This window comes from Bufo bufo, chromosome 10 (genome assembly GCF_905171765.1).
Source record: "Bufo bufo chromosome 10, aBufBuf1.1, whole genome shotgun sequence".
Taxonomy (NCBI): domain Eukaryota; kingdom Metazoa; phylum Chordata; class Amphibia; order Anura; family Bufonidae; genus Bufo; species Bufo bufo.
The window spans coordinates 97,728,197-97,752,635 of NC_053398.1; the positions used below are offsets into that span (position 1 = coordinate 97,728,197).

Consider the following 24,439-nt stretch of genomic DNA (forward strand, 5'->3'; position numbering starts at 1 on the left):
TAAACTAATATTGAAGTATTTTCATTTTCTTAATTCCCAGAGAACCCCTTTATGTAAAATATCCCTAGATTTTGTGAAGCACTAGTAGTAAAGTTCACAGCACACAAGAACCCATTGGGGGAAATAAAACACCAGTACATGTAGGACGTGACAGCATCCATCTAGGGGTCTATTAATCCATCATAAAAGCTAGCAATATCTCGACCTACACAGGGGCTTTTTTCAAGCAATAAAAAAAAAAAAAAAAAAAAAAAAAAAGACCCTTATGCTTATTGCAACATTGCTTGTTTTTCCGCTGGATTAATAAATACTATTGGAAGTATCAGCATAGTATGTGAATGACCATCTTGCGAGATGCATTAGTGAAACAACAAAAGTCCGCTTCCTCCACCTCCTTTTTTAATAAACTTAAGAACACATTTACCCCCCCACCCCCCATGCCCCAGGGCCTCCAGGCCCAATTTAAAAACCAAATAAAAGAACAAAACCAAAAGCAAATAAATGAAAATTGAATTGGTTTGTCCAGAGGCTACGAGTCATAATCCTCTTCTTCGTCACAACCAGCAGGCAGCGATGGGGCTGGCATGGTGGGCAGAGCAGCAGGGGCCGAGCGCATTGCAGGTACAGATTGAAAATGTAGGAAGGATGGAGCTGGAGGAGTACTGCAAAAGAATCAAAAAAGGAGAAAATAAAAAAAATAAAAAGACAAAAAAGGAAGTCCTAACATCAAACCAGTGAATAATTACAAATACATACTCTGAATAACAAATGCACGTTTTCCAAATTTTCTACTGGAGTACATTCCAATGGTGACTTACTCATCAAAAGGAGAGATCAAGCTCAATCCTGTACATAGCATTGTGGACATTGCAGACAGATAATTATGAGTATTTAGGGATATGCGACATTTTGATAAACTATTGCAAATTTTTCCTAAATATTAGGCCACTCTAACGTTACTTTTCCAAATGAGCTGAAACCCGCACAAGTAGTAAGTGACATATATACTTGTGACACCCTCATTGCCCCAAAGACCTAATTTACATATTACGAAAGTATCATAACTCTGAAACGGAGCCTCGGATCAACAAAAGAAAAACTGCGTTTTAATCAGATGAACCACAGCTATGTGTTGATGCAAATAGATTGATAGGGAGGTCGCTGATGACAGATTCCCTATAATTTCACACTGCTAAACTGTTTCAGCTGCGTTCCTGCCCTTACTGTGGTCGGTGATGGAGGGGCATGTCACCAAATCTCTTATTTAGTTGCCTTCATTGAATAACACTGCACAAGGCATGGGAGGCTAGCGCATGCAGAATGGATCACAATGCATTGGGTGATTTCACCATGCTACTAAAAATGGTCACCGTGCCTAATTGCACAGTGACTGGGCTAAGATGGCAGCCGTCCCTGACAGCCAGCCATCTTTGGCGCTTCAGGAGGGAGGTAAACTCCCCCCTCTGCCTTTAAACATTGCAGCTTTCTCACTGATAAAACCAGTGAGGGAGATGCACGTGGACTATAATGGGGGGTGAATGGTGTTGAAATGGACCCATCACCCCCAAGGTTGGAAAGGGGAAAACAGTGTTTGGCAGTCCCCTGTCAGCGCTGCGAATGGCTGGTTTGCTATACCAGCCAATGGCCGAACTAGAGAGGAAGAGGAAACAGGAAGAATCTCTGCACGCAGCCATTCTAATAGGTAACTGCAAGCAGAGAGGTTCTGTTTCCCTCTGTACAGTGAGATGGCTGGGACTTGTGGTGCACCACCAAAGTGATCTTCAATACTGGTGTAAAAAGGAAGGTTTTCCAGATCCTCAAGTTCCTGTCCCTATTTCCCTCCCATCGCCCCCACCCCATCCGTGACAGCATGGTTTGTCCCTTTTTCCCCAAGCCTGCACCGGTTTTTCTGCGTCAGAGCTGTGACTGCCAAGCACTAATCAGGGCGAACATCACTGGTCAGCCCCTGTGCTCAGTTTTGTGCGCAGGATTTATTTTTATTTTTTTCATCCATGCTCATTTTTTGGCACAATCTTTTGTTCAAGATAGATTTTTAGTCAGTGTCGATTTTTATATTTTTTTATTTTTTTACTGTAGTAAATTTTTATACTACAATTTTTGAACATGCATCACCATGCACCCAAAAAAAATAAAAATTCAAGTAGGCAGTATTGGAGTGTAGATGTTTTGTATCGGACTCCAATTTACCATACGGCCATGACCCAGACACAATTTATATAAACTAGAAATTTTTTACATTACAGTAACACAATGCAGGCATAAAATGACCCACGATTTGATCGTCTATTTAAAATCAGGCCAGTCCATGACCACTTGCTGAGGTGTACACCCTCCTCCACAAAAACTGAGTAGACATGTCCCTTATAAATTGAAAAGGGAGTGTAAAATTCCTTGTCCAGGTTTGGAATTAAAATATACAAGCCGTGCGAGAGAACGTTCCACGGTTCCGATTGTCCGTATTACCGCCTTTGCTGGATTGATTCATTTTCTATCACATTATACACTGCTCCTTTCCAGGGTTTACGGCCACCGCTGCAGAAGCGCAGATATGAGGTGGCTGGGATGGGAGCTGCTGCACACGAGTGCCTATAGGTGCTCCCATGGTCCCAGGAACAGAGAGGCCGGCACTTTTACTATAGTGTGCAGTGGTCATATTTTTAATAAAGACCAATTCAAAAAATTATTTTTAGCTCAAAATAAGTAAAATGCAATAATAGTAAAAGAAAAAATGCCCCGAAAAGTGTACATAGCCTTAAAATAATGCTAGGTGGATCAGGTACTTATGCACCTGGGTGGCGGCGGAAAGTGCCCTCATGCATTCAACTGGACAGCGAAACAGTTCTATACTGCATCTGGGGTGGCAGTATTTTATGCTGGACTGTGGCATTTGGTTCTGTTGGGGCAGTATTTTGTGCTGCACTACAGTATCGCTGGCCCTGCATATTTCTTGACCGTGCCTTATTTCAATTTGGACCTGGCTACAACATGGGTCCACTTTTTCGGTTTTTTTCCATGGCGACTTTAAAGGGAACCTGTCACCGGGATTTTGTGTATAGAGCTGAGGACATGGGCTGCTAGATGGCCGCTAGCACATCCGCAATACCCAGTCCCCATAGCTCTGTGTGCTTTTATTGTGTATAAAAACCGATTTGATACATATGCAAATTACCCTGAGATGAGTCAGAGCTTGAAAATATGACTCTTCTCTGGTCACACAAGTAAGATATGACTCTTATGTTAATTTGCATATGTATCAAATCAGTTTTTTTCTACAATAAAAGCACACAGAGCTATGGGGACTGGGTATTGCAGATGTGCTAGCAGCCATCCAGCAACCCATGTCCTCAGCTCTATACCCAAAATCTAGGTGACAGGTTCCCTTTAAGTTCCCAGTCTGACCCGGGTGACATTTCAAGGGATAAGGGGCTCTTGCGTCATCTTCAGATCATGCCCTAAATTACCTTTGAAATGGGATTTGTGACTGAATATTTGCAGCTGGAGCAGGAGACATTTCTTCTTCGCCTTCCGTCTCTGTGCCTTCAGAATCCTCCTGTTACCATTAAATAAAACATTTTATTATTTATAGTTAAAGGGGTATTCCAGCATTCAGACCAGAAACCTGCAGGGTTATTACACACAGTTACAATAAAACATTGATATTACATCCTGAACGGTTATAATTACTTTGTTACACTGCTGCTTCCATATTGTGCTCCCTCACTGCTGAGCCCCTTACAATAGTTTCCAGTTACACTACGGTTAGAACGGAGCAGCCCTGCATCTTGTATCCATTACCACAGGGGAGGACGTGACACTAGCAGTGGCCTGCTAGGATCTATAAGGGCTGGAGTGCTCTGTATTTTTATTTTTTAATACAGGTTGTAACCCTAGGCTGCGGTAAGTGGTGAGCGATCATGTGGCAAAACTACTGAAATCCACACTTTGTACCACATCCTTTCAATAGGAGTCCGTTTTTGTATACTTAAATACCACATTTAGGCTGCTTTCATGCATAGATTTTTGCAGATGTTTTTGTGCACTTTTACATTTATAGTGGCCTTTTTTTTCCCAGTAAAAACACCGGCTCCAGATGTTAGCTGAAGGTCTATGGGAAATATGAAACGCAGGACGTACAAGTGTTTTCTGCTTTTTTTTTTGGGCTTTTCTTTTTCAAAAACACAGCATGCTGTAGCTCTTCATGTTATTTTCCAGGTGTATTCACATCACCTTCTCTATGGGTGAAAAATACCACCAGACTAGATGTCACTTTAACTCCTTAAGGATCAGATCAATTTTTGTTTTTACCTCTCAGCCTTCCAAGAGCCATAACTTTTATATTTTTCGGCCCACATAACCATATAGGAGTGTTTTTTTTTTTTTTGTAGGACATCATTTATTTTTTAAGGGCACCATTTAAAATTTTGTATACCTTCTACTAAAAAATAAATAATTTGAAACAGTTCATTGTTGAAAAAATATATATATTTTTTTGTTTTGCCATGTTTTTGTGAGTTTTGTTTTGACTGTGCACTAAAAATATGACTAACTTAATATACATTTATATAGTTATGTTACTATTTTTATAGAATTAAAAACCTTTGAATAAAGCAAAAATTTTACACCGCCATATTTTGACACCTAAAACTAGATTTTTGTCTACAGAGCTCTTAGGTAAGCCTTATTTAAAGAGGTTGTCTGCTTTTATATCGATGACCTACCCTCAGCTGTTTGAAGCGTACGCTGCACTCGTATGAGCACGGTGTTCAATGTTTACCTGCTCGCCGTTCTACAGTACACCTCAGCCGTCCCATTCACTTCTATAGGAGGCTCCCTCCTATTTAAATTAATATAGCAGAGCAGTCACAATAATGTAAATGGGGTCAGCAGAGTTGTAATTACATCTGCTTGCCACTGCAATGTTGATGGCGAGCAGGTAAACATTGAAGAAAAGACAGCGCTCATACGAGTGCTGCATACTCTTCAAACAGCTGATCGGGGGGTGCCGGGAGTAGGTCCCCCACCACAGATCTGATATTGATGACCTATCCGGAGGATCAATATAACATGGATATTTTGTAGACATAGTCATAAGGGCTTGTGCTTTGCAGACTGACATATTGTTGACTGTTGCACATACAACTTAGCAGCCTAGCGGTCGGTCATTCCTGTGTAGTAACTGTGTGGGTGCAGCTTTTGTGCCTACGCACTCACCATTATGTGGGAACCTGTCATCAACTTTATGCCGACCTCACTGCGGGCAGCATAAATTAGTGACAGAAATGCTGATGTCAGCGGTGTGTCACTCATGAGCTAAAAGTAAGTGCTTGCCGAGAACCAGCATCATGATCATTGCAGCACAGGCTTTGAAAAGAGTCAAATCTACCTGAGAAGAGTCCTGGTTATTCCTAATCTCCTGCTCTCTCGTCCATCTGCTGATGATTGTCAGTTCTCTCCTAGAGAGAAAGGGAGAAAACTAGGTAGAAGACGGTCAGTCATCAGCAGGTGGGCAGGAGAGCAGGAATTCATGAATAACCAGGACTCTTCTCAGGTGGCCGGGACTCTTCTCCAGGCCCAGTCTGCAATGATTGTGATGTTGGTTCTAGGCAACCACTTACTTTTAACTTATAAATGACAGACTGCTGAAATCAACTCACCTGTCTCTACTTTATTCAGGTGTTAGTATGGGCAGCACAAAGTTAATAACAGGTTCCCTTTAGGGCAAGCTAATCCATGACAGTTACATCAAAAATACTGAAAAGTCCACACAAGTTTTTATTTTTAACGTTTCTGGGGTGTTCATTTTCCTTTTGGGTAGGGTGTTCCTTCCATAGTTTTTTCTGTAAGAGTTCATTACATCAGAAAAATACACGTACAAAATGTTACCATATAAGAACAACTACAAAAAACGGCTTGTAAGAAACGTGTTCAAGCAATTCTGACAATCATTTATTTAAAATAAAAATATATGCTCACCTCTTGCTCAGAGTCTGTTTCAGATTGCTTTTTATCCTTTCCTTTCATTGCTGTACCTCCATTTTTTCGACTGCTCCCTGGTTTTCGGCCCCTTAAACAATATAAGTATATAGATCAACATGATTAAAAGTAAAAGGCAATGCAATAGCTAATTTATAGACATTTATCAAACATGAGACATTTGATTAATGTGGCAAAGTCAGCCAACACAGACTGAAGCAGGGAACTTTTTAGGGGGAAGACTAAAATAAATAAAAAGGCCCAAAACACCCCCGTCCTGAAAGAGTTATATGACCTACAAAGTACTCATCATCACCCTAGGGCAGGATTACAATTAAAGAAAATGTGCAGTGGCCAGGTTTGGGGTGGCCCCAACGCTACGATGGGTCCCCCGGACACCGTCAAGGTGTCACCACGTGTTGCTGCTCTCCGGAAGGGATGGTGAGAGTTAGGGTCTGCAGAAAACCAGGGTGCTACTTTATTGGAGGAATTCAGGTACAAAACAGTAGAGGCATTGGGCTGGCTTCTCCCTGGCAGAAGAAGGGTTTGATGCGGAGCTGTCCCTCTCTCTCTCAGAAGGCTGACATCCTGGTCAAGGGCCCAGCGTCTTCATCTGGTCACTCAGTAGTCTGGCAGAGTCTCCCCTCCAAGCACTGTTCCCTAACTGCAGCACACTAGGGGCTCCGATTGCTCTCCTTATACACAGTTTCTGGAGAGACTAGAACATTCTAGTGGGAGGGGGTGTAGTGGAGAAACTCAGCACAAACAGATACATTGTTTCAACTCCCGTCTAGTATAGACTTAAATTAGAGCTTCAATGATACTTAATGGCAATGACAGAGCAGGTTTTCCAGACAAAAACAAGTTTCCAGACATAACATAGCTAAAACTAAACATTCAAAAGGTCAGGCTGTCTGCTTTTTGGTGGTAAACAAGCCTGGATTTATCCCTCCAAAACATAGTCTTCTTTAAACCCTATGGCAGCTGTGGGAAATTACCAGCTTCTCAATCAAAGTCCTAACAGTTTCTCAGCATTCATTAACCATTTCCACAGAGCCATGAAAATACACCGATAATGAACAGGATATATATCACAACATATACAGTATATAAAATGCAGTAACAGTAATAAGGAGTCAAGATTTTAAAAAGAGCACCTGTACCTGAGTAATAAACGAATAGCTTCATCACGGTCTACTGATTGAAATGCATTTATTGAGAAACGAAGCCTGTTGTATTATGCAAGTGAGCTGTTTGGTGCACCAATGGCATCATTGTTGCACCTCGTCTCAGCAACAGCTTCCTCCCCCACTGTTCTTAGCTCCGCCTCCTGCTCAGAGTGACAGAGCCAGACCACGGCAATGTAATCTCCCCTAGCCCTGCGTTATCGCCCTTCCGCTGCCGCTTCAGGAATTGGAGCATGTGCGGAACAGCCCTGATGCTGGCAATGGCTGAAGTCCGTACTATGCAGCTCTAGGAAGCATCAGGACATGCACAGATATGAAATTTATGCCAGATCATTTCCACCAGAAAACGAGGGTTGATAATGCTCACCTATAGTTTATCCATTGGTATATTTCATACACATAACATTATCACAATGAGTAGTTCTTTCAGCAAGGGTCTCCTGCTCCATGAATAGTGCATGAGGACCAGGACATAGTATGAAAGTGGATCAGAACAGCCAGCAATATAGGCACTAACTTTTAACAGAACGCTGCATAAATTAATAGTACAGGTATGTATAAAAACTTTGTAATGTATATTACCAGAAAAAAAATGCCTCCTCCTTCACTTATCAACTCCTTTCCTCCTCCCTACATTTTTCCTAAACTGATATTCAATCTGAATCCATCTTGAGAAACCAAGACAGAATGTTGGGTCACAGACAGATCAAATTATAACTGGCCATATAAGTCCAAGGAGAGAGGAGTGAGCTGCAGAGTGAGAGAGACAGACAATGTTCAATAGCCAGTATAAGTGTTTTACTGTCTCACAGCTACTGGTTTACGGCTACACCGCTCAGTACTTCTCTAATATCTTCCGTGCTCCTCTTTGGAGAAAGAAGAATTAGAGATGGAGCCTGCAGAGGGGAAAAGACTGCTAAAAAATCCATATCTAAATAATACAATGGCCAGATATGGTGGCATTCTTTAGTGTACACTTATGGATAAGTCTTTTCTAGTGGATTATATTTATCCTGCAGATTTCCAAGTGAACGAATAAATACTGCTTCTTATAGTATCTTCAGTGAATTAGAGATATATTATTAATTTTTTTAAGCCGATTTGAGTATTTCACTATATTTAAATTCCCTAGGGATGTCCCGAAACCGATACCAGTATCGGTATCGGGACAGATACCGGGCATTTGCACGAGTACATGTACTCGTGCAAATGTCCCCGATACCACTGCCGATACCTGTGCACCGCTTCTGTGTCCGTCCGCAGCCCCTGCATCTCCCACAGCTAACAGCTTCAGAGGCAGCAGCAGGCAGTGTAATTGGAGCCTAGAGTGGAAGATAGCTCCGCCCCGCCCCTCCCCGCCCTCCAACCAATCAGAGGCAACCAGCACTGACTCACAGTGCAGGGACTCAGAGAATCGTCTGACAGTTTATTAGTTAAAAGAATCGTCACCGAGTCCGTGCCAGGCTTCCTGCTCTGCTGCTCCCTGTAAGTCCGTCCGGGGGAAGGGGGGGCATTATTAGCATAGCATGTAGTGGAGCTGTGTGTGTACAGGGTGCATGTAGCAGAGCAGGAAGCCTGGGGTGACAGTCTCTGACTCATTCGATTCGTTTTAACTAATAAACTCTCAGACGATTCTCTGAGTCCCTGCAATAACTATACATTGTAATTACATCAGTCTGCTCCACTGCATTCCCTGCAGCAGAGCTGTGTTTGCCAGGAGCGAGTCCCTCCAAAGGTGATAGTGTCTGTCTTCTATGGCCTGGTCCTTCCCTTCCTGCCTGCAAGCTGCACATTGATCTCTAAAAGCAGGCATTAGGGCAAGAAGAAATATACATTACTGAATGATGGCCACAAGACTATTATACTGAGGAGGGGGGCTTCAAAAATTGTTGTCCTGACTCCTTACAGTATAACGTCTCCTTGTGGCCCCCATACAGTGTAACGTCTCCTTGTGGCTGCCCCCATACAGTATAACGACTCCTTGTAGCTGCCCCCCATACAGTATAACGTCTCCTTGTGGCTGCCCCCATACAGTATAACGTCTCCTTATGGCCCACCGCCCCATACTGTGCAACGTCTCCTTGTGGCTGCCCCCATACAGTATAACGTCTCCTTGTGGCTGCCCCCATACAGTATAACGTCTCCTTGTGGCTGCCCCCATACAGTATAACGTCTCCTTGTGGCTGCCCCCATACAGTATAACGTCTCCGTGTGGCTGCCCCCATACAGTATAACCTCTCCTTGTGGCTGCCCCCATACAGTGTAACGTCTCCTTGTGGCTGCCCCCATACAGTATAACGTCTCCTTGTGGCTGCCCCCATACAGTATAACGTCTCCTTGTGGCCCCCATACAGTATAACGTCTCCTTGTGGCCCCCATACAGTATAACGTCTCCTTATGGCCCACCGCCCCATACTGTGCAACGTCTCCTTGTGGCTGCCCCCATACAGTATAACGTCTCCTTGTGGATGCCCCCATACAGTATAACGTCTCCTTGTGGCTGCCCCCATACAGTATAACGTCTCCTTGTGGCTGCCCCCATACAGTATAACGTCTCCTTGTGGCTGCCCCCATACAGTATAACGTCTCCTTGTGGCTGCCCCCATACAGTATAACGTCTCCTTGTGGCTGCCCCCATACAGTATAACGTCTCCTTGTAGCTGCCCCATACAGTATAACGTCTCCTTGTGGCTGCCCCATACAGTATAACGTCCCCTTGTGGCTGCCCCCATGCAGTATAACGTCTCCTTGTGGCTGCCCCAGTGTCCTATACAGTATAACGTCTCCTTGTGGCTGCCCCCATACAGTATAACGTCTCCTTGGAATGTTATAGTTCTGTTTTTGGGCCTTTTGGTTGGTCAGTGGTCAGAAAATACATGTGTGTGTATTTTATTGTTAAAATTAGTATCGGTAATTGGTATCGGTGAGTACTTAAATAAAAGTATCGGTACTCGTACTCAGTCTTAAAAAAATGGTATCGGGACATCCCTAATAATTCCCTATCAGAATCACTGAGCTAACATTCACTGAGAGAGAAAACACAGACTCTTATCCATCAATGTACTGTATATAGTATATTGACTTCCCAACTTTGTTACTTAGAGGGATTCCGGTTTTAATGATTACATTTATTTCTTTACAGAATAGGATGCCAAAACAATTTTCTAATTTACATCCATTTAAAATGTTGCTTTCAGACCTTTATTATATCTGTGGATTTGCCTTAGGGTACTTTAACGCTTGTGTTAAACTTTTCCCGTATCGAGTTCTGTCCTAGGGGCTTAATACCGGAAAAAAACTGAACAGTTTTATCCTAATGCACTCTGAATAGAGAGCAATCCGTTCAGTATGCATCAGGATGTCTTCAGTTCAGTCACTGTACGGTTTTTGGACGGAGATCATACTGCAGCATTTTCTCCGTCCAAAATTCGGGAACACTTGCCGGAATGCTGGATCTGGCATTATTTTCCATTGAAATGCATTAATGCCGGATCCGGCTCCAAGTGTTCCAGAAAAACTGATCTGGTTTTGCGGTCTGCGCAGACCTTTAAAAATGTGAAAAAGATAAATACCAGATCCGTTTTTTCCAGATAGTCTACAAATGGTATCAGTTAGTTTGCATACAGATTGCCAAATCCGGCAGGAAGTTTCGGCGACGGAGCTGCCTTTCGGAATCCAACAATGCAAGTGTAAAAGTACCCTTACACTAAAGAAAAAATTGAATAAAATGGTACAGTCCATTTTAGACCTGTAAAATGCATCTATAGGATAAAATTACCACTGTTGTTCAGTATTACCAGTCACTCCCTGTTCCTTACCGTCTGAACACTTCTACACTGACTGGCTGATCCTTCACAGTTTGGCCTGTAGGTGGTGCTGTCTATTTCTGAAAGGGGATGTCACTTGGCACCGTTCACTTTACCTGTTCTGTCCTGCTCTTCATCCTGCAGACAGGTTTTTATTCACTGTCGCTAATTTAATCACAGCCACAACCTATACACAAGCTATTGTAAGACTGCAGCCAGGCTGCTGAGGCGTATAGCTCAGGTTTTCTGAGGCGGACGGTGGCTGCTACCTCTTGGGCTCTGCTGGATGGCTTCCTCCGCTTTGGCTTTTCTGGTGGGCAGTATATCCATTGAGTGGTATCACTAGGACTCTTCTGTAGCTGTGGCTCTTCTTCTGGGGATGGGCTCTTTCCAGTCTAAAATTCTCTCTTGTTTGCTCCGACATTTCTGCTGCTGCCGCTCTAGTGCTACAACTTTCCCGTTCACTGCTAGATTCTTCTTTCTTCAATGTTTCCTTCAACATCAGACTGAATGCTCTGTGCAGCAGGTTTTATAACCCAAAGGAGGGCCGGACACCATGCCTCAAGAGTGTATGACGTGATAGATCGGTCCACGGATGGAATATAGGAGTAAAGCAATGCTAGGCTGGTCAGTTTCCCATCGGATGGAGCTGATTACTTAATAGTTCAGCACCACAGCCATATAATCATGGGTGCCCCTGAGGAATGGGGAAGTGATAACCGGGCACACTGCCCCTCATACAAAACAGCCAGAAGATCAGAAAGTTGGTAAAAGGGTTACTAACGGGAAGGGAGGAGCTCAGCATTACAATACATTACGGTAACATAATTGAGGGCAGAGAACAGCATAATACCTATATACAGATATATAGAGATCATACATACTGTATTTTTTTCCATGTTCAGAGAGAAAAAAAAAAAGAAGACTTTCTACCTCCGTGGCATCCTCTCCCCTTCTGTGTGATTGTCTTCGTTCTCGCCCTGCATATCTGGGACAGTGGCGACAAGATCCTTTAAAAAATCAAATTGCTGCTCGAGTTCTATACACTGTTTCCTGTGAGGGATGAATAAAGTTATGGTTTGTAAATGGAATATCTGCAGTAAATCACATTACTTTTGAAGAAACCCTTTTGTAAGTTATCCCCTATCCACAGGTTAGGGGCTAACTAGCTGATAGCTAGTTATAGTGCCAGCCATGTGCGGTCCGCAAAATGCAGAACGCACAAGGCCAGTGTCCGTGTTTTGTGAACGTGTGAATGGACCCTTATGTCAAGACCAATGATCGTTAAAAGGGTACTCTGATCTGGGACCTGTATGGCATATCGATATAAGACTTAAGGGGTTTTCCAACATTTTTATACTGATGACTTATCCCGTGGATAGGTCATCATAGGAGTGGGCGATATATGCGATATGGACGATATGAATCTGTGCAACGATACAGATTTTGCCCATATAGCATATATCGCCGGATCGCGATATGACCACGAAGCGGTAGTGAATAGACGAAACTTCTCACAGCTCCGTGGCTCCGGCTCCCGACTCCGAACCGCGCTGTACTGTAGTGGCCAGGGCCTGGCGTGCACACAGCGTCAGCCCGCTCGCTGACGCTGTGTGTGACGTCAGGTCCTGCAATGCATGCTGGGAAGAAGACGCGACACCTGCCGACTGGCCGAGCACCCTGCAGGAAAGGTAAGCATAGTGATTCTTCGGGAGGGGGGGATAATCTATTTGCAAAGGATGGCCATGGGGCTGATCTGATGGCACTGGCTATGGGGGACATGTCTGAGGCAGATGATGGCAAATGCCATGGGGCACATGTCATGTCTATCATGGTGAATAGGACAACGGTTCTAGCCCCTAAGGAGACTAATAGTTATTAAATAAAAAGTAAAAAAAAAAATAATGTAACCCCCACCCCCGAATTATAGCATATTTTGCGATATATATCGCACATGCCTAAAATTATAATCGCAATATAGATTTTAGGCCATATCGCCCACCCCTAGGTCATCAGCTGTTTGAGAAGGCCCTCTCGCAGCTTTTCCAAGGCCAGTGACATCACATTCACCAGTCACATGGCCTAGGCACAGCACAGTCCCATAGAAGAAAATGGGGCTGAATGCGATACCAATAACTGCCACTATACAATATACGGCGCTGTGCTTGGTAAGCACAGAAAAGGCAGAGTCACTCATAGGAGTGCCAATGGTTTCTCAAACAGGTGATCCTGGTTGTCGGACCCCCTCCTATAGGATACCAATGACCTATCCTGAGGATAATCTCGGGAAAACCATTTTAAATGTCTGATAGGTGTGTGTGTGCGCATCCTGTTCCTATCAACAACAGGGTCATGTGGGCGGGCCTAGTCTGTGACTGACAGCTGTGTAAACACTGGTCCAGGGAAGACTGGCAGTGAGCAGGACCGCCCACATGACTCTTCAGTTTAGAACGAGCAGAGATTTAGATGAATAAAATACAAAAGTTTCACTGATTCTTTTCCCACCAAACTATATATCAGTCTGCTCAGCTCCTCCTGCTCTATAACACGCTGCCTGCAGACTGCCCTGCATTTTGTGGTGACCGGTCAGATTTAAGAATCAACTGTGACTTGGCTAATTAAAGTGCAACACAAGGTACCAAACAAGTAAACTATGGGGGACATTTGTTAAAGCTTTTTCGCCACTATTATGGCTTTAAGAAGTCGCAAATTATGTTGCAGTACATATTTATGCCATAATTTGCAACTTTTTAAGCTTCAGAAAAGTGGTGCAAAAAGAGGTCGGGGCTTAGCACTTCTCAATCAACGTCCTCCTATATTTCTATTAATGTTAAAGGGGTTGTCTCACTTCAGCAAGTGGCATTTATCATGTAGAGAAATTTAATATAAGGCACTTACCAATGTATAGTAATTGTCCATATTGCTTCCTTTGCTGGCTGGATTCATTTTTCCCATCACATTATACACAGCTCGTTTCCACGGTTACGGCCTCTCTGGTGTCTGGGACTAGGGAGCGCACATAGGCTGGTACTTTTTCCTAAAGTGTGCAAGCACGACCACCTCTGCTGGATTGCAGGGTGGTCGTAACCATGGAAACAAGCAACGTATAATGTTATGGAAAAGTGAATCCAGACAGCAATATGGATAATAACATTATATTAGGAAGTGCCTTGTATTAACTTTCTCTAATTTGCTGAAGTGACTCAACCCCTTTAAGGAAATCAGAAAGTCTCAGTTATACAACATAAAGAAGGCATATATGGTGCAGTTAAAATGGTTTGCCATGAATGGGATGTTTGACCGGTCGGACCCACTGGCCTCCTATCAATCAGTGATTGTTTGAACAAAGGCGCAGCTCTATCGATTAATTTTTCCATCACATTACAAACAGCTGGGATCCAGGGGATATGTCCACCCTGTAATCCAGCAGCGGTGGTCGTGCTTGCACACTATAGGAAAAAAGAGTCATGCTCTCTGGTGGTTGGGACCGTGGGTGTAAGCATAGACACGCATGCGCAGCAGCTCCTATCCTATCCACGCTGTAGCTGTATCCCCTAAAAATCGAGCAGTGTATAATGTGATGGAAAAATGAATCCAGCCAGCAAAGGAGACAATATGGACAATCACAATACATTAGTAAGTGCCTCGTATTAACTTTCTCTACATGATCAATGCCACTTGCTGAAGTGATACACCCTCTCTAATCTTTTTCCGGCTGCAGACAGGGCAGAAGGGAGGCTGGTGCTCCTACCAGCTGCATCATAGACAGTGACAGGATTCGGAGGAGGAGGGCGGCGGCGTTACTTTAATTACAAGCTTTAGTTCACAACCAACTCAGACAGTTCTTTTTGAGCAAAGGAATAAGAAAAAAAAATATATATATATCTAAAAAAAAAAAAAAAAAAAAAAAAACTCACAGATGTGAAGTAGTCATGGTCTTTGCGCTTCGAGATTGTGTCACCTGACAAGCTTTCTTCAGCAGTGACTCGAGGAATAGCTCAAGTGCTCGGGCTAGCAGAATGTCAAGGAGTTTAATAGTGGGTAACAAATTAAAAGGAGGGGGGGGGGGGGTGTTGTCAAGTAACAATGTCATTAAAGAGGACCCTTCATCAGAAAAAAGTGTGTGCAATTCTTATACTACCTTATCGGGCTGCTGCCACTGATGTCCGGACACTTTTTTTTTTATTCAAAAAGGACCCCCGTTCGCCCGCTGAGCTCCCAGTTTGTTTCGTCGCCTCATATGCAAATGAGGCAACTTAGTTATAGTAGGCGTTGCCATTTTAGTTCTGCTGGGCGCGGTCATCTTCTCCCTGGCAGCGAGCGCATCCAATCGCAGCACCCGCTCTTAGCCAGGCAGAAGGAGCTCAAGTTCTCGCGCTCGGTCCGGATGTCTACAAGCTCAAGTTGAGCTCCTTCTCCCTAGCTAAGAGCGGGTGCTGCGATTGGATGCGCTCACTGCCAGGGAGAAGATGACCGCGCCCAGCAGAACTAAAATGTCAACGCCTACTATAACCAAGTCGCCTCATTTGCATATGAGGCGATGAAACTAACGGGGAGCACAGCGGGCGAACGAGGGGTCCTTTTATAAAAAAAAATAAAAAAAGGGTCCGGACATCAGTGGCAGCAGCCCGATAAGGTAGTATAAGAATTGCACACACTTTTTTCTGATGAAAGGTCCTCTTTAAAGTATGATATGGGGTGATAGAGAAAGAAAGGACCACTACAGAGGAGAGCCGGTGACACATGACATAAGAGAAAGAGGAAATAGAGAAAAAAAAACCTCCCTGGGAGAAGGAGACTCAGTCTCCTCCGCATTGCTCCGATGCTCAGCATTAGAATACAGAGCGGGAGAAAACCGGCAGGGCACATTAAAAAAAAAAATAAAGCAGGGTGGCATCATCGGGTACCCCGCAAGTACAGGTATATATCTCCCCTAATAAAATCGCATGGAAGGTCCTCTTTAAACCATCAAAGTTAAAAAATAAAAAATGAATAATAAACATTCGACTAATACAATACCTATCATTAAAAATGACATTCTGAAAGGATACAGATAATGACAGGAACAGCTGCAGCAACTTTGCCTATTTCTTCATCAGTCTGCATAATCTTCTTGATTCTTGCCTAGTTACAAAAAAAGGGGGTAAAATGAATGATATTAAAGTTAAAAATGGAAATTCGGGTAAGTCAAGACCTATAATGGCTGCTACCTGCCATTTACTATTTGGATTTTCTCCTGGACTGCTCTTTATCTTTATGCCTAGCTTACACTTCAGTTTTTGGTCAGCATTTGATCAGGGATTGTGAGCTAAAACTAAGTACAGGTCAAAACTAGTGTGGTAGAGTCGGATTTGTCCCGCTGTGCAGCGCAATCCATAACAAATCGTTTTGTAATACAGTTCAGCATGTGGCGATACTTACGTAACGGCGCATGCACGAGACTCACTTAGTCTCGCGTTACTAGTGGCCTTCTTCATTTGGCCACGGTGGAGCCAATACATTATAATGAAGGCACGTCGACCGGGAACTCAATGTTTACTGAGAGCAACAAAAAGATTTGGATTTGTCCAAAGCAGGATGAATCCAAATCTACCAACACCAGTCCAGACCAGAGAACAGGTCTTTTCCATTCTAACTTCTGTTTAGGCTCCACTCCTGAAAAACACTGTGTGACCTAGGCCATAATATGAGCTGCGACTATAGTTTAGGCTACTTTCACACTGGCGTTTCTGGGTCCGCCTGCGAGATACGTTTCCAGGCTCTCACAAGCGGCCCAAAACGGATCAGTTTTGCCCTAATGCATTCTGAATGGAAAAGGATTTGTTCAGAATGCATCAATTTGGCTGCGTTTGGTCTCTGTTACGTTTTTTAGATGGTCACTAAAATGCAGCTTGCAGCGTTTTGGCGACAGTCTTACTATGCGGAGCCAAAGCGAAAAAAGAAAGGGTCCAGCTCGATTAAAATGTTACCTTTATTTTTCAGTGCGGGTAAAAGCCAGTTACACGTTTCGGATCAGGGACAATAGCGATCCTTCCTCATGACTGCTGTCATGAGGAAGGATCGCTATTGTCCCTGATCCGAAACATGTAACTGGCTTTTACCCGCACTGAAAAATAAAGGTAACATTTTAATAGAGCTGGACCCTTTTTCTTTTTTCGCTTTGGCAACGCCATGGTTCCTGGCTTGGTCCGTGCTCGGTGTGGCAGGGTTTGAGCACGCCTACATTTTTTCTTACTATGCGGAGCCAAACGAAATCGAAAAAATAATCGAATCGCGATAATCGGCAAATGCAATATGCCGATTTGGCCGACCCGAAAATGCCGCAATTATATATGAAGGGGCCCCGCTCACATAACTGGCTTTGTGTGTAAAGTATTTTACTAGTGTGTGAAACAATCTCTCTCCTATTGATAACAGGTCCAGCCCAGGTCCGAGCTGGCCGGCCGGCACGTGACTGACGTCACTTAGTAACGCTCCTGCTTCCTGAAGTGGGAGGAGCGTTACTAGGTGACGTCAGTTACGCGGTCGGCCAGCTCGCTCCCGCTTGCTGCAGTGCATTCATCGTGACAGTGAGTACAGAGGCTGCCATGTTATCAATAGGAGAGAGATTGTTTTAGACACTAGTAAAATACTTTACACACAAAGCCAGTTATGTGCGCAGTTTAGGACACATGAGGGGACACACAGGGCCATGAGGGGGACCAGCAGCATCCTCCACAGATCCCCCACCAACCCAGCGTCCTCCACAGAGCCCCCACCAACCCAGCGTCCTCCACAGATCCCCCACCAACCCAGCGTCCTCCACAGAGCCCCCACCAACCCAGCGTCCTCCACAGAGCCCCCACCAACCCAGCGTCCTCCACAGAGCCCCCACCAACCCAGCGTCCTCCACAGAGCCCCCACCAACCCAGCGTCCTCCACAGAGCCCCCACCAACCCAGCGTCCTCCACAGAGCCCCCACCAACCCAGCGTCCTCCACAGAGCCCCCACCAACCCAGCGTCCTCCACAGAGCCCCCACCAACCCAGCGTCCTCCACAGAGCCCCCACCAACCCAGCGTCCTCCACAGAGCCCCCACCAACCCAGCGTCCTCCACAGAGCCCCCACCAACCCAGCGTCCTCCACAGAGCCCCCACCAACCCAGCGTCCTCCACAGAGCCCCCACCAACCCAGCGTCCTCCACAGAGCCCCCACCAACCCAGCGTCCTCCACAGAGCCCCCACCAACCCAGCGTCCTCCACAGAGCCCCCACCAACCCAGCGTCCTCCACAGAGCCCCCACCAACCCAGCGTCCTCCACAGATCCCCCACCAACCCAGCGTCCTCCACAGATCCCCCACCAACCCAGCGTCCTCCACAGATCCCCCACCAACCCAGCGTCCTCCACAGAGCCCCCACCAACCCAGCGTCCTCCACAGAGCCCCCACCAACCCAGCGTCCTCCACAGAACCCCCACCAACCCAGCGTCCTCCACAGATCCCCCACCAACACAGCGTCCTCCACAGATCCCCCACCAACACAGCGTCCTCCACAGATCCCCCACCAACACAGCGTCCTCCACAGATCCCCCACCAACACAGCGTCCTCCACAGATCCCCCACCAACACAGCGTCCTCCACAGATCCCCCACCAACACAGCGTCCTCCACAGATCCCCCACAACAGTGCCATCCACAGATCCCCTATAACTGTCATACCCAGCCGCGTCAGCGGCTCATATGGGAAAATCCAAGCAAATAGACCTCTAGCACAATTCCCTTAAAATATCGCATATCGTTATCGCAATTTTTAGGGCCCTAATCGCAATCGCACAAAATTCCCATATCGTGCAGCCCTAGTCTAGACTTACAATGTAAGTCAATGGGGATGGATTCGTTTTTCACGACACAATATGGTGCAATTAAAAACAGATCCGTCCCCAATTGACTTTCAATGTAAGTCAGGACGGATCCGTTTTGACTTAGACTTTTTTTTTTTTTATGAATAATGCAAACGGATCCGTTAACAGATACGAGCGTTTGCATTATCGGTGCGGATCAGTCTGTGCAGATACAAGAGCGATCCGTACAAAATGAGAGTGTGTAAGTAGCCTAAGCTAGAGTGCCTACAGGTGGTCTGAAAGCTCCCGCCTCCTTAACTCACCCCGCCCCTCCCTCCCCCCACACCACGGCCACCCCTCCTCCTTACCCAACACCGCCGCTGCCCCCTCATCCCTTCCTCCCTCAATGATAGAAAACAGAGGGTGGTTATTAATGGTACACACTTGGATTGGGGCACTGTCACTAGCGGGGTACCTCAGGGGTCAGTATTGGGTTCTCTTCAATATATTTAATGATCTTGTAGAAGGCTTGCATAGTAAAATATCAATTTTTGCAGATGACACTAAACTGTGTAAAGTAATTAACACGGAAGAGGACAGTATACAGTCGTGGCCAAAAGTTTTGAGAATGACACAAATATTAGTTTTCACAAAGTTTGCTGCTAAACTGCTTTTAGATCTTTGTTTCAGTTGTTTCTGTGAAGTAGTGAAATATAATTACATGCACTTCATACGTTGCAAAGGCTTTTATCGACAATTACATGACATTTTTGCAAAGAGTCAGTATTTGCAGTGTTGGCCCTTCTTTTTCAGGACCTCTGCAATTCGACTGGGCATGCTCTCAATCAACTTCTGGGCCAATTCCTGACTGATAGCAACCCATTCTTTCATAATCACTTCTTGGAGTTTGTCAGAATTAGTGGGTTTTTGTTTGTCCACAAGTTCTTAATGGGATTAAGATCTGGGGAGTTTCCAGGCCATGGACCCAAAATGTCAACGTTTTGGTCCCCGAGCCACTTAGTTATCACTTTTGCCTTATGGCACGGTGCTCCATCGTGCTGGAAAATGCATTGTTCTTCACCAAACTGTTGTTGGATTGCTGGAAGAAGTTGCTGTTGGAGGGTGTTTTGGTACCATTCTTTATTCATGGCTGTGTTTTTGGGCAAAATTGTGAGTGAGCCCACTCCCTTGGATGAGAAGCAACCGCACACATGAATGGTCTCAGGATGCTTTACTGTTGGCATGACACAGGACTGATGGTAGCGCTCACCTTTTCTTCTCCGGACAAGCCTTTTTCCAGATGCCCCAAACAATCGGAAAGAGGCTTCATCGGAGAATATGACTTTGCCCCAGTCCTCAGCAGTCCATTCACCATACTTTCTGCAGAAGATCAATCTGTCCCTGATGTTTTTTTGGAGAGAAGTGGCTTCTTTGCTGCCCTTCTTGACACCAGGCCATCTTCCAAAAGTCTTCGCCTCACTGTGCGTACAGATGCGCTCACACCTGCCTGCTGCCATTCCTGAGCAAGCTCTGCACTGGTGGCACTCCGATCCCGCAGCTGAATCCTCTTTAGGAGACGATCCTGGCGCTTGCTGGACTTTCTTGGACGCCCTGAAGCCTTCTTAACAAGAATTGAACCTCTTTCCTTGAAGTTCTTGATGATCCTATAAATTGTTGATTGAGGTGCAATCTTAGTAGCCACAATATCCTTGCCTGTGAAGCCATTTTTATGCAACGCAATGATGGCTGCACGCGTTTCTTTGCAGGTCACCATGGTTAACAATGGAAGAACAATGATTTCAAGCATCACCCTCCTTTTAACAGGACAAGTCTGCCATTTTAACCTAATCAGCCTGACATAATGATCTTCAGCCTTGTGCTCGTCAACATTCTCACCTGAGTTAACAGACGATTACTGAAATGATCTCAGCAGGTCCTTTAATGACAGCAATGAAATGCAGTGGAAAGTTTTTTTTTGGGATTAAGTTAATTTTCACGGCAAAGAAGGACTATGCAATTCATCTGATCACTCTTCATAACATTCTGGAGTATATGCAAATTGCCATTATAAAAACGTAAGCAGCAACTTTTCCAATTTCCAATATTTATCTAATTAATTCTCAAAACTTTTGGCCACGACTGCACTGCTACAGATGGATCTGGATAGATTGGAGGCTTGGGCAGAGAAGTGGCAGATGCAGTTTAAGGCTGGGTTTACACGGGCGTTGCGGGAAAATGTGCGGGTGCGTTGCGGGAACACCAGCGATTTTTCCGCGCGAGTGCAAAACATTGTAATGCGTTTTGCACTCGAGAGAGAAAAATCGCGCATGTTTGGTACCCAAACCCGAACTTCTTCACAGAAGTTCGGGCTTGGGATCGGTGTTCTGTAGATTGTATTATTTCCCCTTATAACATAGTTATAAGGGGAAATAATAGCATTCTGAATACAGACTGCATAGTAAACTAGCGCTGGAGGTGTTAAAAAAAACCAAAAAACTATTTAACTCACCTTAGTCCACTTGATCGCGATGCCCGGCATCTCCTTCTGTCTCCTTTGCTGAACAGGACCTGTGGTGAGCATTCATTACAGGTAAAGGACCTTTGGTGACGTCACTCCGGTCATCACATGATCTTTTACCATGGTGATGGATCATGCGATGACCGGAGTGACGTCACCAAAGTTCCTTTACCTGTAATTAATGCTCACCACAGGTCCTGTTCAGCAAAGGAGACAGAAGGAGATGCCGGGCCACAATCAAGTGGACTAAGGTGAGTTAAATTAATTTTAAATTTTTTTTTTAACCCCTCCAGCGCTGTTTTACTATGCATTCTGTATTCAGAATGCTATTATTTTCCCTTATAACCATGGTATAAGGGAAAATAATAATGATCGGGTCTCCATCCCGATCGTCTCCTAGCAACCGTGCGTGAAAATCGCACCGCATCTGCACTTGCTTGCGGATGCTTGCGATTTTCACGCAGCCCCATTCACTTCTATAGGGCCTGCGTTGCGTGAAAAACGCAGAATATAGAGCATGCTGCGATTTTCACGCAACGCACAAGTGGTGCGTGAAAATCACCGCTCATGTGCACAACCCCATAGAAATGAATGGGTCGGTATTCAGTGCAGGTGCAATGCATTCACCTCATGCATCGCATCCGCGTGGAATACTCGCCCGTGTGAAAGGGGCCTAAGGCTACCTGTACACGTTGCAGATTATATGCAGACTTTCGTGCAGGAAAAGACGCACAAGCAAAATGAATGAGATTTGACAAATTTCATGTAAAAGGGGTTATCCAACCCCAAAAAGATTTGACGAGATGGGCCAAATGGTTCTTATCTGCCGACACATTCTATAAAAATGCCCGGGGTCCTCACACAGATTGTACTTACCCGGCTCCCTGGCATCACAGGTGACACTAGGTAGGCTTGTTCCCGTCACGGCTTGCTATTGGCTGCCCCCTGTCACCGAATGTTTTGATCCACGTGACGGGGAGATGCAGTGGGCTTTAGGAGCAAGGCAAGTACAGTCTGTGTGAGGGGCCCGGGCATTTGGTGGGGTTGGATAACCCCTTTAAGTATATTTACTGTGCAGAGATTGACGTGCCGTGTGGATTTTGAACTCTACAGCACATCAATTGGTTTGTGTGGATTTCACCCTTTACAGGGACTGGAAAAAATGCATTAAAAGTCAGTCAGTAACATGCAGATTTGGTGCATAAAAGCAGAGAAATCTGCACAAAAATCAATGCGGAAATTCTGTTTGAAAACCCGCTCTTGTGTTTTGACGCTGCATCGGTTGGTCACCTCAGATGCAGGTGATGCGTTCGCAGCTTAGCGCGAATGAATGGCGCTAGACTAGGACTGTTAAAGGGGTTTTCTGAGACTTAAAAGGGTGGTCCCACAAAAAAAAACATTCCACAGTTTTCAAACCAGCACCTGGATCTGAAAACTTTTCTAATTATTGTATAGCGCCACCTGCTGTTTGTTTTCTTATTTCTATGTCCACCTCACTGAGATGGCCGCACATGCTCAGTTTCATCCTTCAACTGCCTCCTGAGCCGTGATAGGGTCGCCATGGGCACGCCTCCTGAGCCGTGATAGGGTCGCCATGGGCACGCCTCCTGAGCCGTGATAGGGTCGCCATGGGCACGCCTCCTGAGCCGTGATAGGGTCGCCATGGGCACGCCTCCTGAGCCGTGATAGGGTCGCCATGGGCACGCCTCCTGAGCCGTGATAGGGTCGCCATGGGCACGCCTCCTGAGCCGTGATAGGGTCGCCATGGGCACGCCTCCTGAGCCACAGCAGAAAAAAGACACTCCCCTTGAGCTGTCAGCTGAGTTTAAATCTAGCAGAGCAATGAATGGAGAGATCTCTGGATCCATGTGAGGTACAGGGCTGGTTCTAGCTTTGTTAGAAAGAGATTGTCGTGTCCTATATGATGTCTGATTTTTTAGATTAGAGGATAACCTCTTTAAATACTGATGCCCTATCCTCAGGATAGATAATGTGATCGGTGGGGGTCTGACACCTGGGACCACCATAGCCTTCGCGTAGCTTTCCCTAGGGCAATGATGTCACATTCATCGGTCACATAGCCTAGGCGCATATACGTGAATGGGGCCGAGTTGCAACACCAAGCACAGCGCCGTACATTGTATAAAAGAGACAAGGCCACAGGAGCGGCGGTGCCTTCTGAAAACAGCTGATTGCGGGGGTTCCAGGTGTCAGACCCCCACTGATCAGATACTGATGACTAGTGTTGAGCGAACTTGTGTTTAAAGTTCGGGTTATCGAAGAATCGCGTTATGAATTCTAAATTTAGTTATGGTCCGTGGTAGCGGAATCCATAACAAATTCGCTCAACACTACTGATGGCCTATCCTGAGGATAAAGTCCTGAAAACGCGATTAACAGCTGGGCTGCAGCGCTGCCTTCAATTCAAAACAATGGAAGCCAGACACCATGCATCCACCTCCTGAATTCATTTTGGGGGCAAAATCTGGGGCTGTGTGAACACCCCCTTAGGATTCCAGTGTGTATTGAGGACTATAGGTGGTCATTCTGAGGGGACATAACAGAAACACCAGGTGGCGCCATAACAAGCATCTGCCATCCAGTAATACCATAGCCCTGCAGGAATAGCGCCAATACCAAACATACAGCGAGCTCGGCTCTGCCTACAAACACTACATATGGAAGCGCAGGTAAAACGCAATAGGAAACCGCGAGACAACAGCATCCAGGTCCTGCGGCAATGGCAGAGGATGGAAGGGAAGGCACAACACACACAACGAGCTACCAACAGCCCGGCAAAACGATGAAACCGTCAAGGACGAAAGCAGATTTCCGGGCTAGCTGCATGAGGAAAACGCAGGGCTGAACAGAAGAGAGGTGAGAACTAGGCCACAAACCCACCGGCGGGAAACGAGCGTTGTACTTCTTTTTCTTGCTCGGCATCGCGTCAGGGAGGTGGACTCTGACCCACTGAGGGAGCGAAAGACCAGAACAATTCACAGGTCCCAACCGCTGAGAACGCTGTCAACCGATGTCCGCCAAAAGCCGCTTAATAAAGTTCATTCTGTTGTTAAAAAAAATACTTCCTGGTGCAAAGCAGTGGGTTGTGCGTGACAAT

At 45.3% G+C, this 24,439-nt stretch overlaps 1 protein-coding gene across 1 annotated transcript; it reads right to left on the bottom strand.

The window, feature by feature from the left end:
- Positions 1–380: 380 nt before the first annotated feature.
- DRAP1 (DR1 associated protein 1) lies at positions 381–24,389 on the bottom strand. The gene is made up of 7 exons (XM_040409957.1): positions 24,223–24,389; positions 16,039–16,111; positions 14,905–14,998; positions 11,921–12,040; positions 5,995–6,085; positions 3,483–3,571; positions 381–662 (listed from the first exon to the last, which is right to left on the bottom strand). The coding sequence occupies exons 1-7, from the start codon at positions 24,262–24,264 to the stop codon at positions 530–532; spliced, it is 642 nt and encodes a 213-aa protein (XP_040265891.1). The 5' UTR covers positions 24,265–24,389; the 3' UTR covers positions 381–529.
- Between the last annotated feature and the right edge of the window lie 50 nt (positions 24,390–24,439).